Here is a 14,238-nt window from a genome sequence, read left to right on the forward strand (position 1 = left end):
AAGCTACACTACCCAGACTGTGCACTCTGTAAGCCAAGGAATTTCTCCCAATGTCCACACCCATCCCTCTGCCCTATTGTCCACATCATGGTCAGAGTGACCTACCCAAGTTATGAACACAATTCCATCACATGCACACACACACACACACACACACACACACACACACACAGACACATGGCATTAACACATCTGCACAGACCCAAATCCACCTGCCTACAGACCTCTATGGTTTTCTGTAACACTCAGGAGAAATGTCAGTCTTTTAAATAATCTGTTAGATTTTCAGCAGTCCTACTAGATTTCAATATCAATCAAACTTCTGCATGACATAAGTAGTATTGATTTTTATACCTGGAAACTTATGTTCCCAAAATCTTAAAATTAATGAGATCATTTTTTAAAGTTTCAAAGAGTCTTGATCTACTATAGAGGTTTACTTACATTTTAGTTTTCATATATTCTATTGCTATTTCTTATAAATAGTGCATTAAAAAACAATTGGAAAATAGTCATGTTTGAATAAATGCCTCTCATTATCACCCCATAAATCCTGATAGATGGACAACTCTATTATCTGTCTATAAGAAATAAGAATGGGCAATTCAGAGGTAATAGAAAAGTCTATATTTATTATAAAATATCTAGATTTTACTGGTTACAATAACAGTAATACCTAATAATCTATAATAATAATTCCTGACTCCCAAAGGGTAGAATATACCAATGTGATCAAACCAATTCTTAAATTACTAAAAAGGATTTTCCCTCCAGGATAATCAATAAGCAATTCTGATAAAAGAAGAACATCACTGGGCACATTTGAGGTTTTTTTTTTTTTTTTTTTTTTTTTTCCATTTTTCAGTGTCTTTATTAAGAATGGAGGTGAATGGCTTTTATTACTTTTTTTTCCTGTCTTAATACACTTTATTAAATGTATTAAATTGAGTGGAGAGTACAGGTGGTTACCCTCCAACAGTTCCTCTATTTTCAATATCCTCCCAGCCCAGAGGAGTGGATTTGTTACAATTGATGACCGAACACCCACCAATCCTCACCCAAGGTCTGCAGTTGACATTAGGGTTCTCTCTGGTGTCATGCATTCTGCTGTTTTTAGCAATTGTACCCACAGCACAGCACCAAGCAGAGCAGTGCCGCTGTTCTCCAGGTCCCTGTCATTACCTCCTCATCCTTCATGCCCCAAACCTCCAGCAGCCGCTGACCTTTTCACTGTCTCGTTTGGCCTTTTCCAAAAATGTCGGAGAGTTGGAGTAACACAGTATGTTAACTCTTTTCTATGGAAAAAAGTTCCCTCTATGTTTTCATAGCTTGATAGTACATTTCCCTTTTTATTTATTAGTTCTTTTCAGTTATACATGATAGTAGAATCCATTTTGATATAATTATACAAGCAGGGACTATATCTTATTGTAGTCAGAACCCCATTCTTGTGGCTCTACATGATGGTGGGGTTCACCGTGATGTTTTCATACATATACAAGGGAATACGTGAGGATGTCTGTTGTCTGGGAGATTCATTTCTAGGTCTTCAAAATAAAAGAGGCCAGAGAACAACTTTATGAGAAGGAAGAATTTAAAAACTTTCTAGGATAATTGTGAGAACAACAAATTGTTCTGAAAAGTATACATTGCATAATTGGGCCTTATTTAAAATAAATAGATTCATTTGAAGGGAGCATTACTGCCCTCTCCTCGCAGGATCTGGGCGTGAGCTGGAGTTTAAAGTTCTGTTTTTTACTCTCCTCATGTCAAATATCATTTTCCTATAGGAAGAGCTGTCCAGTTTTACATTTTTTTTTTTTCCATGTTGTAAGCTGGCTTGTTTTCAATCTGAATGCAATTTCAGGCCACATGCAGAAGGATTTGTAATTCTTAAGCCTTCATCATTAGAAATGTTAAAATATAAAATGTTGACTGTTGTGTTTCAAAACAGAGTTAAGTCCCAGGGACAAAGCAGGTGAGCCGCTGACCAGAGGGATCTCCCCATAGGTGGGGTCAGCACAACCACTGTGGGCACCATCTTCTCTCCCACAGTACCCTCCTAAAAGGAACAGTACTCAATGGGGATGAAAATGAACAAGCTTGGGAATCAACCTCTTCCAGTGTTGGCGGCATTCATTATACTGTCAACAAAATAGCACTCAATAAACTGCAACTTGAAAAAGTCAGCAGCCCCTCAGGCTTATGATCTACTCTGTGAGTTGAAATGAGAAAGCATGGAAGCTTCCCAAAACCTTGCCTCTGTTTTAGTTTAGCCCAGTGAATGGCACATGGTTAGCACTTTTTACCCAGTTCAACTTCAGGGTGTGGTACAGAGCCAAACTGCATAATGAAAATTCATATCACAGATGCAAAACATTAAACTCCTCCCCAGGAAAAGGGTCACACTGAATACATGGACATTCTGCACCACCCCTGGCCTTAGAGAACCAGGGCTCTGGGGGTCCCCCCAGGCGAACTTCAGGATGCCTTGTACAGGTGAGCCTCCATCATAGGAGCCTGGAAGACAGAAACAAGAGCTGAGAAGAGGGGCATTCCACGCTCTGGAACTCACCTCCCTGCCTCAAAAGTGAACCACGTGGTGTCACGTCCATACCGCCGCAGGGCGCTTAGCGGCCAAGAGATGAGTTTGACTCTGGGATTCTGGACGTCCCAAAGACAGATGTACTCAGATGTAATCTGCAAGGCACATTCGCCATGTACATCTAAGTTAGGAGATGGCATCAAATACACATTGAATCTCTCTGGGAGAAAAACAAAAGGTTAGTCTAAAATCCCCAGGAATGAAACATCAAAGACACTGTAGGAACAGAGAAGCATTCAAAAGTAATTCAAGCTCACATTTTAAGATTTGATTGAGTATTGGGGGAAACCAATGTTTCTCACAAACATGCTGTCCCAGGAAATGATTTTTAAATGCTGACCCTATCAAATAACATCATAATGATACGGTGTGGCTGTCAACATACACTAAACACTATTTACATGAACAAAGACCATTTTTAGACTTTTTAAATTTGCATAATAAAAAGTATGTATGCCAATAAAAGGCTAAAGCAATGAAACCATGAAAAGTTATTTTTCTTCCTGCCAAGCACACATTAATTACGCCCACACTTTTGTGTTCATAAAAGATGCAGGTGCTAAATAATTATCTTACAGTTTACCGATACCAAAAGTTATATTGATCAACTTATAACTTCTATAACTTCTATAACTAAGTGAATAAAGTCATATCCCAAATTATTTTTTAATGCACTTAACTGAAAAAGCATTTGGGAAAATGCCACTGGACACATTTGAACTACTTTTAAACAAAAAACTGTCTTTAACCAACTACTGGAAAGAAAATATTGCTTGTTCAGATGATGGTTATAAATGTAACCAAGATCCCTCTAAATAACTGCATGGTTGATTACTGCAATGAAATTTTCCCCCATGGATACATTCACATAGAATTTTCGTTGTATCTCTAGAAAATTCATGAGCACAAGAAGTTACAGAACTGGAACCTTTAAGTAAAATATGAACACATATTGTTAAGCTGTAGCAAACACATCTCTGCCTAGCCATCATTATGGTAAATGGCACATATCTGACAAAAGAATAACAACTTTATGTTGGGGTATTATAAATTAATTGTTTCATAATAAGATGATCAATAGAATTTTCATAGATTTTCGTTGAATTTAGCAAATAGGTCAAGACCATGTTCATGAAATGTATCCATTTAAATTTTCTAAATCATTCCGAACTCTCAATCATTGAATATTTGCAGCTTTCCAGTAGCTATTATTTTAAAAATAGAATCTAATTGAGAAAATTGCTCCCTTGACAGTTCTGGACCAAGTAAGAAAGGCCATCTCATTAAGTAAAAAGGGAGATGATCACCAAGTTATTTGCTTAGAAGTTCTATAATTCTAACTCACTCAAGAAAACAATAATAGTGCTGGGAGTGACCATTTTAATCACAATTACTTGACTGTACAAATTAGGATTGCAACATATTTTAAAGGTCGAAGGTGAGTTTCATAATGATACCTAGTAATTACACACCAGGGTTATTCTTACTTCCACTTCACTGAGAGGAAACTCACAAAGAACTGGCAGGGGACAGGCAACTCCAGGGCAGAGCTGAGTCTTTATTTCAGTTTGTAACACCAGAAGGATTTGTGAAAAATAAGTGCTGATCTGAGCACTCTAGCAAACAATAATAATCAAACCTGTCCTGTTTTCCTCTCTTTGTTGGGTTCTCAGACATTCATCCATGCAGCTATTACCCCAACTTAGTTAACCACAGGAGGAGTAGTCTGGGGGTTCAGGGGATTACCTTGCCTATAACCCAGCCTCTCTGTGGCTCAATGTCCCAATCTACAAAGAGGTTCTTGGAATCGCCCTCAGCTGGGGTCCTGATCAGTAACACTGGTGGAGATGGACTGCGATAGATACGTATATCGAACACAATTGCAGACTTTGAATGTGTCATGAACACGCAGCTCCACTGGAGAGGAGGAGCATGCTTTAGTAACAAATGCAGAGTTGCCTGTGGAGAGGTTAGGACAGCTCCTCTGCATTTCACCACTAATCCAGGTGACCCAGAGCACGTTCATCATGATAAATCCTCTTGGCCCAAGTCGGTCGCCAAGCAGAACCCTGGGGCCCAGGCTTGGAGGTGAAGTAATTATCCCAAGCTTTTTTGATAAACCAACATTGATTTTTGCTAAAATGTTCATTAATATTTGGGTCATTATCATGGTAAATGATTTATTTCTAGGTCATGAGTTGAACTCAGAGTTTGGCTCATGCATTTCAGTTTTTTAAAAAATCACAGATTTTTTTAAGTGGGTTTAAACTTGATGAAACATTTGTGAAGTTTAAATTCTATTAAAGGCATTGGAAAGCTTTCAATAACAATTTAAGTGAAGAGGCCAGACACCAACTCATTACAGTTTAAAGTCAGCACATGGTAAAATACGGTCCAATCGTCTAGTCTGAAATCAAGCACTAAGGAGCCACTAGAGTTGAAACAAGATTTTTCACTCTCTGACGTTTTCAGTTTCCTCATCAGTAAAATGGGAGAAGTAATAACATGCACGCCCAAGGGCTGCTGGGAAAATTAAATAATCTAATACTGAAAGTTTGTTCCACCAAGTTGGCACACAGTCGCTCCCTCAAAATTTCTAGCTATGCTTTTTCAGATTATGCACCAAGTTAACATGTTATAGAAAAATATATATACCATATTGTCAACACAGGTTGTGCATTAGGGAAAAGCTTATTTTTATTTATTGCTTTATGAATTTCCCCTAATGAAGATGGCTTACTTTTTACTACATGGGGCACGAGAGCTTAGCAGGAAGGCGAGACTGCGCTGTACATACCGCTCTGTTCTCTCTCCACCCCGGTGGCCAGGAGGTCGGGCTCCCCCAGGCTGATGTCATTGATCCGTGTCCCCACACACTCCATCTGGAGGACTCTGCACCACTCGTCAGCCTCAAGATCTGTGGGAATGGCCACAAGGTGACGCGTGCACGCCGTGCCCACTCGAAGGTCAAACCCTTCCACAGCCCCATCCCAGACAAACCTGATTCACAGGCAAACGTCTTGGAGGTCTCGTCATTGAAATAAATCCCGATGGCGTGCTTCTTGGTGCTCTTTGGCAATCGAGCTACGTTCTTCACGTTGTTGAGCTCTGTCACCTGCACAGTGAACAAGAGGAAGGACGGTCACAGCCCCTGGCGAGCACCTCCAGGCTACAACCTCGGGGCACCAGGGACATGCGCAACACCCTGCACAGAACAGTGCCCGGGGACCTGCAGCTGAGAGCCAGGCAAGAGAATCAGTGGTACCTGGAAGGGATTCTTTCCACAGAGTGGCACAGGCTTCAAGCTTCACAGAGGCAGACAGTTTGCTTCAGGTTTCTTTTTCTATTTCTCTTTTGAATTGTCCAAAAGTCTCTCTACCTTCTCAATAGTTCTCAAGTCCATCCCTGTTGATAAGCTTTCGAAACCAACGGCAGAAGCCTCTAAAGCCATCACCTCGTCCGAGTTCTCCCTGTGCACAGAGCCTAGACACCTGGACCCTGGAGGAGGGGAGGGCCGGGGAGGGGAGGGGGCCACTTCATCTAAATCTTCTCACTGGCAGTCACAGATGGAGCGTCAAGAGCTCAAAGGATCAAGTCACACATACCAGCACAGACTTGACCACAAAATTGGTTTCCCAAATGTTTTCCCTCTCTCTGCCTTACTCCTAGCTTCTCTGTGGTTTCCAGGCCTCTGTCTTGGAGCATAAGAACATGCAGAGTCCCACCGAGTTCCTGTCAGCAGGAAGCCTGCCCCCATCAGACATTCTATGTCTTTCCCTCTCCCACAATCCCCTGCCCCTCCCGCAGTACTTTCCTACCCCGTCCCTATCATGGAGGGTGTGGTCCCCAGTGGAAACGCAGTGACAGCCCTGTCCACTTTCTCTCCTGCATTGGAGGGGTGGCCTGTTTGGGTCCTGCCAGAAAGAAGTTTTAGATAGCTCCAGGGTAAGAATTTACAAGATAAATAAGCCTTTCACAGTGACAAGTTTAACCTCCCCTTAATATATCTCTTTTGTGCTGTTGTACAAAAGAATCTGCCGCCCATCCATCTTAGCCTGCAATGGTGCTGAATCACTTCTCCAATAATTACTTTAAATTCAATAAACGCCTGGCTCAAGAAGTAGGTGGGAAGAGAAATAAACACCCTCCACCCACTGATCTGATCACTTCGTTCCCTGCATCTTACCTTCCACTAGCCCTTTCTAGAGTCTAACTGCAAACTTCTCAGCTTGAAGTAACACACAGCACACCTCAGACCTTGCCACGCAGGTGACAGAGACTCAGCACATCTCCCGCCCCCGCATCAACACCCTCAGAGCTGTCAGATGCAGCAGTTGACATCTTTGTCCATGTCGGTGCCAACACCCCAGTGCAAACTACGGTCTATTGTCACACATACTTATTGGTTTCCACCTGAACTTCCATTTTGAACTCCAGTAATGCACTTTGCAAGTAGCAGATGATCTTTCAAAACCTAAGTCTGATTTTGATATTTCTATGCATAATGTTCAAAGATTTCCTATTGCCCTAGGGACAAAGTCCCAGTGCTTTGATCCAGGGGACCTCAAGACCCTCTGTGGTCTCCCTGTGCATCTCACCAGCGTGCTCTATGCTACCTATGTCCCAGAGAGCTGGACTTCATTCTGTCCCCAGAAAACTACATGATCCCCCAAGCACAGAGCCTTCCCTCCTCTCCCCAGGTCACTCCCACTCACCACAGGTCTTAGTGAAATCTCATTTCCCACAGAGGCCATGCTGGAAATCCCACCCCAACATCCATCCAATTGGTCTTAGGTTACCATCCAGTGACACACTGTGCCTTCCCTTGTACCCTCCCTCCCTAGCCCACCTAACTTACTGGTTCAGTGCCTGCCTTGCCTCAAGAGGGAAAGTTCCACAAGGAAGGGAAATTGTTTGTTTATTTACTTTGCCTACCACTGTGTTTCTTGAGTCTAACATGGCATCTGCCACACAGTGGAAACTCAATAAATACACATGAACTCTATGAACAAAAGATCTAACCCACCCACAAACTAACTCACATGGAGCTTCCACAAGGTAAATGTTTACCTTCTGGCCTCTCTTCTCCAAATTTCACTTTGCTTTCCAGGCCCACCTCTTCTGGGAAACATGCCCCGAGCTCTGGGTGAGTTGATTAGCACCTTTCTGCACACCCCGCCCCCCCGCACTGCATTGTGGATCTATGTGATTACAGTAGTTGCAATTCATCTCTTTATTCACCTCCGGCTCCCAGCTAGACTTGAATCACCCGGCAATGACTTCTGATGGACAGCATCAATGAAAAGGAACCTTACAGACAGCCATCATTTATTGAGACCCTACCACATGCTACATCCAGGATGAATCATCTGACCTTTGTGAAAGTCAGAAATGGACACTCCCATTATCAGCATTTTTCAGATGAGGACCCTGAGGCTGAGAAAGGTTAAAGTCACAGTTTAAAAAGTGTCACCACAAAGACGTGAACAAAGCAAACTGACCCCAAAGCCAGTGTTCTCAGCCCATCTGAAACACGCATGACTAACTCTGAAAATTTTCAGATCAATCCAGCCACGGTGGCCACAACTGTAGCCCCAGCGACCTGGGAGGTTGAGAGGGACTGCAAGTTTGTGGCCAGCCTGGCAACTTAGCAAAACCTGTCTCCAAAATAAGATAAAACCAGCTGGGCTGCAGCTCAGCGAGCACTTGCCCAGTATGTACTAGGCCCTGGGATCCATCCACAGCACTCCAAAATAAATAAATAAATAAGGTGACACTTTCAACAGAGGGTCCCTTGGAAGTCGTCCCCCATTTAAGGCCTCTTTCTTTTCAAGGTGGTTCCTCTCGGCAGACACAGGTAGCATGTGTGCCAGGCCTAACCCTCTACTGCGACATCATTTAAGAGTAGTCACACTGCAGCCCAAGACGCAGGCATGACTTTGAAATATGTCACTTCATTACAGATCCATTAAGGGCAAAGAGGAAGACATAAGTCACCTAACCAGTCAGGAAACGTAGGGGGACTGCATGAGTCAGTCACAATGGCCCATTCTGGAAACTGCTTTAGATAATAAGGACTGCGACAGCCCTGCTCGGGAGGCTAGCGAGGGCTCACGGAGCAGGCAGGGTCCTGAGGGGTCCCAAAGCAACCCTCAGCAGGCTTGTGCGTGCACACACCTGGCTCACACACATACACACACATTCATATATACCCGCCTGCACTCATATACATACTCTCACAAACCCACACACACACATACTCATACACACTCACAAACATGCTCACACATGCTCATACACACCCACATACACACTCACAAACACACACACACACTCAAACATACTCACACATGCTCATACACGCCCATACTCGCATACACACTCACAAACTCACACACACACTCATTTACACACACTCATATACACACACAACACATGCTCACTCCCACTCATGTACACACACTTGCATAAACACACATATGCTCACACACACTCACACATGCCTACACACTCTCACAAACTCCCACTCACACTCATATACACCCACACTCACTCTCACACACTCACAAACCTTACCTCTGCAGAGCTGAATCTACATAATTAAAACAGAAGCTTCCTCGACATACATGCTGGAGCGGTCACTAACGGCCAGTATGTGCAGAGATCTCCGTAAGCCACATAAAACTTGTAAAACCCACTTATCTCCGCCTCCCTTCAGGCTGCACATGAGGAAACCACGGCAGGGCGTGCACCTCAATACTCCTTTTAGGAGGCGATCATTTGACCCAAAAGAATCACTTTCGAAGCCAGCGTGGGTTTCAGCGAAGCCTCAGATTCTCCTTCAATACCATGTTATTGAAATGGGGGCCACTCAGGCTGCGCCCAGGAACCTAACCCTGAGAAGTGACCTCGACATGGCCTCAACGAGGACTGCACTCAGGACGAGGGGCAGGAACGCCTTCCCTGGGCCTTCGATCTGACCTCTTCAGCGTCCTCCCAAAGCCTCTGTAGTTACAGCACACGCAGGAGGAGCAGACGCACCTGACCCCACAGGAACACTGCCAGTCACAGTACTGCGGCTGTCTGTCACAGCAGTGGATCCAAAGGGCGTGAACTCGTGTGCAAGGTCACAGGGGAGATTCCTCCACTGAGTGCCTAGATCCACAATCCCACTCCCGGCACCTTCCTTGCACCCACCCATCCAGCAAGTGTCCGGTTTCTCTTTATTACTATGTATTTACTTGTTTCTTTTTAGCCTTTACTCTGTCCAGTGGGAGGGTGGAAGACCAAGCATGGGGGTCAGGGTGTGGAAGACGCACACTCCTAGAGCTTACTGGTCAGTAAACAAGTTGTCCTGGGTAGGGAATAAGGAAGTGCTCTGAGGACAATAAATCTGCATGAAGGATTCAGTCTGGCTGGGGGGCATTTTACTAGAAAGCTCTCTCTGAGAAGCAAGCCCTTTAGCAGAGGCTCCATGGCCTGAGGGAGTGGAGCACGGGGACCATTCCACACACAGGCTCCCTCGCTGCAAAGGTCCTGAAGCAGAGCTACACAGTTGGCAAGGACTCAGCTCACAGGTTTTAGCGGTGGACCCCGCCTTTGACATCTGCATTCCAGCGTGAGCCAACCCTGCAGTCGCCGCATCTGCCTGTCACCATAAGGCTGTGCAAAGCAGACAGACGAAGGAGATCAGCATCTCTAAGCCGTTTTCATTTTCCCTCCGGTTCCATCAAATCCCAGTTAGTTACTTTCTTCTCTGCCTTTTTTTTTTTTTTTTTTTTTTTTTTTTTTTTTAGTAAAAACTACAATACTTGTGTATGGCGAGAAAATGCAATAATACAAAGAGATAAACAGTATAAAGTCTACCCATGCGCTTAAGTCTTCAGCACAACACAGACACGAGAATACATCAGAGTGTACTCATGCATAGCTAAACTAATTAAAGAAATGGGAGCAAACATACACGCCCTGCTGATTCCATGCAATTATGTCTGTCTTGGATGTGGACTTTCGACACTGTATATTATATTAAAAACTTTAATTTGATACAACTAAGGTAAGGTATGTTCTGCAGACTTAGCCAGATAGGCTTTAAAAAACAGTAGGGTTCTTTTAAATTAATATATAAATCCCTACATACAAACGAAGCTGTAGTTTCATTATGATGTGTACGTCCAGGTGACTGATCCCGAGGTAGCCCTCCTGGCCCAGAAGCACAGCTCCTAGTTTTCCTAGAGCATTCATACTGGAGTGTCCATTATGGCTGCCTCCCTCTGTGTCTGCTCCTTTGAGGCACAGCATCCTGATTTCCTGATGTCACACTGGGTGTACAGCTGATGCAGCTGTTCATCATGTTCCTCTTCCCAGAGAATCAGACTCTTTTCCAGGAGTTTCCATGGGGGAGAGCAGTAGCCTGATCCACTCCAGCAGTGGAAAGCATAAAGAGACAATTAGCTACCACTATGTGAATCCTCAGAGGAGGAAAAGCCATTCCAGGCCTGACCCTGGAGCTCCTTCATGGCATTTGAGTAAGTTCCTCTCTTTCCAAGTTAATCGGTCTCAATTTTTGAGGACTGTGATCAAAGGCAGATCACATCTACCCAACAGATTCACTGAAAGTTCTGCCTCCTTTCCCAAATTCCCATCATTCTCCTGTCTCCGAGCACCATGACTAATCCTAATAATCTAAGTTAGAAATATGGTTGTTTAATCAATCTTTTATTTTCCATCCAATCTCTCCTTCACTGAAACCATAATTTTTTCCTGAGAATCTTGCCTAACATAATGCCACCTTGAATCTGGTTAATATTTTCAAATTATTAAAGCATTTATGTATATACATTTCCTGATTTACTTTTCATTACTACTCAGGTGTAATTACTACCACTAGATATGGAGCATAAGTATAGAAACACAAAGTGACCCAAAGACACATAAGAAGTGTGTGTGTGTGTGTGTGTGTGTGTGTGTGTGTGATACAGCCCACCACCTAGGTCCTTTGATTCTAAATTTCTCTTTGCCACTACACCAGTTAATCCCAATGTCATCAACTTGGAATAACTTCACAGGGTGAAGTAATTATGCAGTTTCCAATCCACTGAATTCTGGTTCTATCAAGGGATAATTCTCTAGTTCTTACAAAACTACCTTTAACAAAGATAAGATAGGTGTTCTGGACTGCTGGCAGGGCTATTGTGAGCAAGATGGAAGATTAAGAAGCTCCAGACCCTCCTTTGGTGTCTCCCCCATGGAGACACCAACTAAACAAAACAAAGGCCAGTTCTCACTGCGAGAAATCTGGAAATAACCTAAGGGTCTCCTGTACTTCATGGAGAGTACAGAAGCTATATACATTGAAGCCAGTAGCAAAATTTATGAAACTCACACATCATATTCCCTCCTCCCAGCTCAATACAAGGTGGTCAGGTAACAACTCCCCCCTGGAGAAAAAAAAGGAAAACTGAAACATATATTTAATGTTCAAACTTTTATAAGGGAAACTAGAGTGACTGCTTTCTGTCATGCCAACTCAGATCCCTGAATGTGCATAGTACACCCTATAAGTCTGGGGACACTGAAAACAAAAGAGTAGTCAGCTTGTAGTAGCTTCAGAGAACTTGCAGTACACCAGGCAGACAGAAGAAAGAAGAGGAGATAAAAGACTCCTGATAAAAGTATTTAGCAAATGCTGTAAATGAAAATTTTATTTGCACAAACCCAAAGAATACACAACCACAGAAAAGGTTTAATAATTCCCAGAATCTCTAGCCAGGATGACTGAAGGACTATTCTTATTTAAAACCTGTTCATAAAGATTTGAAGAAATGGTTATTATTTTCTCAAATGTGATCTCAACACAAAGTTACAAGGTACACACACACACACAAAAAAACAAGGAAACATGCACCAATCAAAGAACCAAAATATATCTCCAAAAACTCAATCTTAAACAGAAATTTATAAATTACCTAATAAGGAATTCAAAATAAGTATCATAAATGTGCAAATGAGCTCAAGGAAACAATGCATGCATAAAGTGAGACTATCAACAAAGACAAAAGACTACCTACAAATTTTACAGCTGAAGAATGTAACGCCTTATTTGAAAATTCACTAGTTAAGCTCACCAGCCAGAGTTGATCAAGCAGAAAAGGAATTTAACAAATTCAACAACAGATCATTAAAAATTACCCAATTAGAGGAGGAAAAACAGGAATGAAAAATAATGAAGAAAGCCTAATGCACTTAGGGGATACCAAAAGGAGAAAATTATAGCACACATACAGAAGTTCCAGAGAGGAGATGGGCTGAAGGCTGATTTGAAAAAACAATGGCTGAGATGTTCCCAATGTGGGGAAGGAAATGGAAATGGACATCCACCTACAGGAAGCCCAGTGGATATCAACTAGGATGAATTCAAAGAAATCCACACAGCGCATGTTATAATCAAATGGTCTAAAGTTAAACATGGAGAGTTTTGGAAGCAGCAAGATAAAATAAAATTGGACTCCCATAACACTGCCACAGAAACCCGGAGGTCAAAAGAAAGGATGATAGATTCCAAGTGTTTAAAAAAAAACCTGCCAACCAGGAATACTGTATCTAGAAAACTGTCCTCATAAATGAAGGAAAGAGCTATGGACATAGCTCAGTGGTAGAGAGCTTGCCTAGCATGTGTGAGGCCCTGGATTCAATCACCAGTACCACAAAAGAAAAAAAAGTTAAAAAGTGTGAAGGAGGAATAAAGACTTCTCATATAAAAGCTAAAGAGTTCAACACCACAAGATCTGCCTGGCAATAAATGATAAAGGGAGTCCTTGAACATATTCGTCAGGGTTCTCTAGAGGAACAGAATCCACAGGATGTATGATTATAAAAGGGGATTTATTAGATTGGCTTACACGACCAGAAGCTGGATATTGCACAATGGCCGTCTGCAGCTGGAGAGTTGGAAGAACCAGCAGCTGCACAGTCCAAGAGACAGAAGCCCCAGAACAAGAAAGATCAACAGTGCTACTCCTCCAAGATCAAGGCTTCTGGAAACTACCTGGGGAATCACTGGCAGAGTCTGCTTTCGAAGAATGAAGAAACAAGAGTCTGATATCCTCAGATGATAGAAGCAGCAATCAAGAACCTGTTCAAGAATAGCCAAGCTTGCATCTGCATCTGATTCCTTGTTCTTCCAGCTTTTATTCCATCCTATTGGGTGGTGCCTCCCATGCTTAGGGAGGGGCTCCTCTTCGGTTGGCTATCCTACATGCCAATCATGTCTAGACATGCCCTCATGGACATACCCAGAGCCTCTTAATCATCGGCATCTCTTAATCCAATCAAGCCGACAATTCAAACTAAGCATTACATTGAAGTTTAAATTAAAGAACTCCAGACAGCAACATAAGAGCAAATGAAAGTCTAAGGTCTGCTCACAAAGATGTGCACATGTATGTATACACACACCAATACTACCACAATGGTACATTAGTGACTTTTATCCTGGTATAAAGTGAAAAGATGAAAGTATAAACTATAGTCATAAAAATACATTAATGTATACACAAAATAAAATATGTCCTTTGTTACATCAGTAATACAAAAAATGGTCAGGAAGTACAGGTTTTGTGTGTGGTCAAAGG

At 42.6% G+C, this 14,238-nt stretch overlaps 1 protein-coding gene across 2 annotated transcripts in view; it reads right to left on the reverse strand.

Annotated features, from left to right (window-relative positions):
- Nucleotides 1–14,238, reverse strand: part of Dok5 (docking protein 5) — a 154,427-nt gene that overhangs the window by 40,783 nt on the left and 99,406 nt on the right. For both annotated transcript variants that reach the window (XM_047542227.1, XM_047542228.1), the window contains exons 3-5: nucleotides 5,606–5,720; nucleotides 5,403–5,522; nucleotides 2,576–2,765 (exon numbers count right to left, since the gene is read on the reverse strand). In XM_047542227.1, the coding sequence (XP_047398183.1) occupies nucleotides 2,576–2,765; nucleotides 5,403–5,522; nucleotides 5,606–5,720 (425 nt within the window). The remainder of the gene's footprint in view (nucleotides 1–2,575; nucleotides 2,766–5,402; nucleotides 5,523–5,605; nucleotides 5,721–14,238) is intronic.

The sequence above is a fragment of the Sciurus carolinensis genome, chromosome 2, assembly GCF_902686445.1.
Source record: "Sciurus carolinensis chromosome 2, mSciCar1.2, whole genome shotgun sequence".
Lineage (NCBI taxonomy): Eukaryota > Metazoa > Chordata > Mammalia > Rodentia > Sciuridae > Sciurus > Sciurus carolinensis.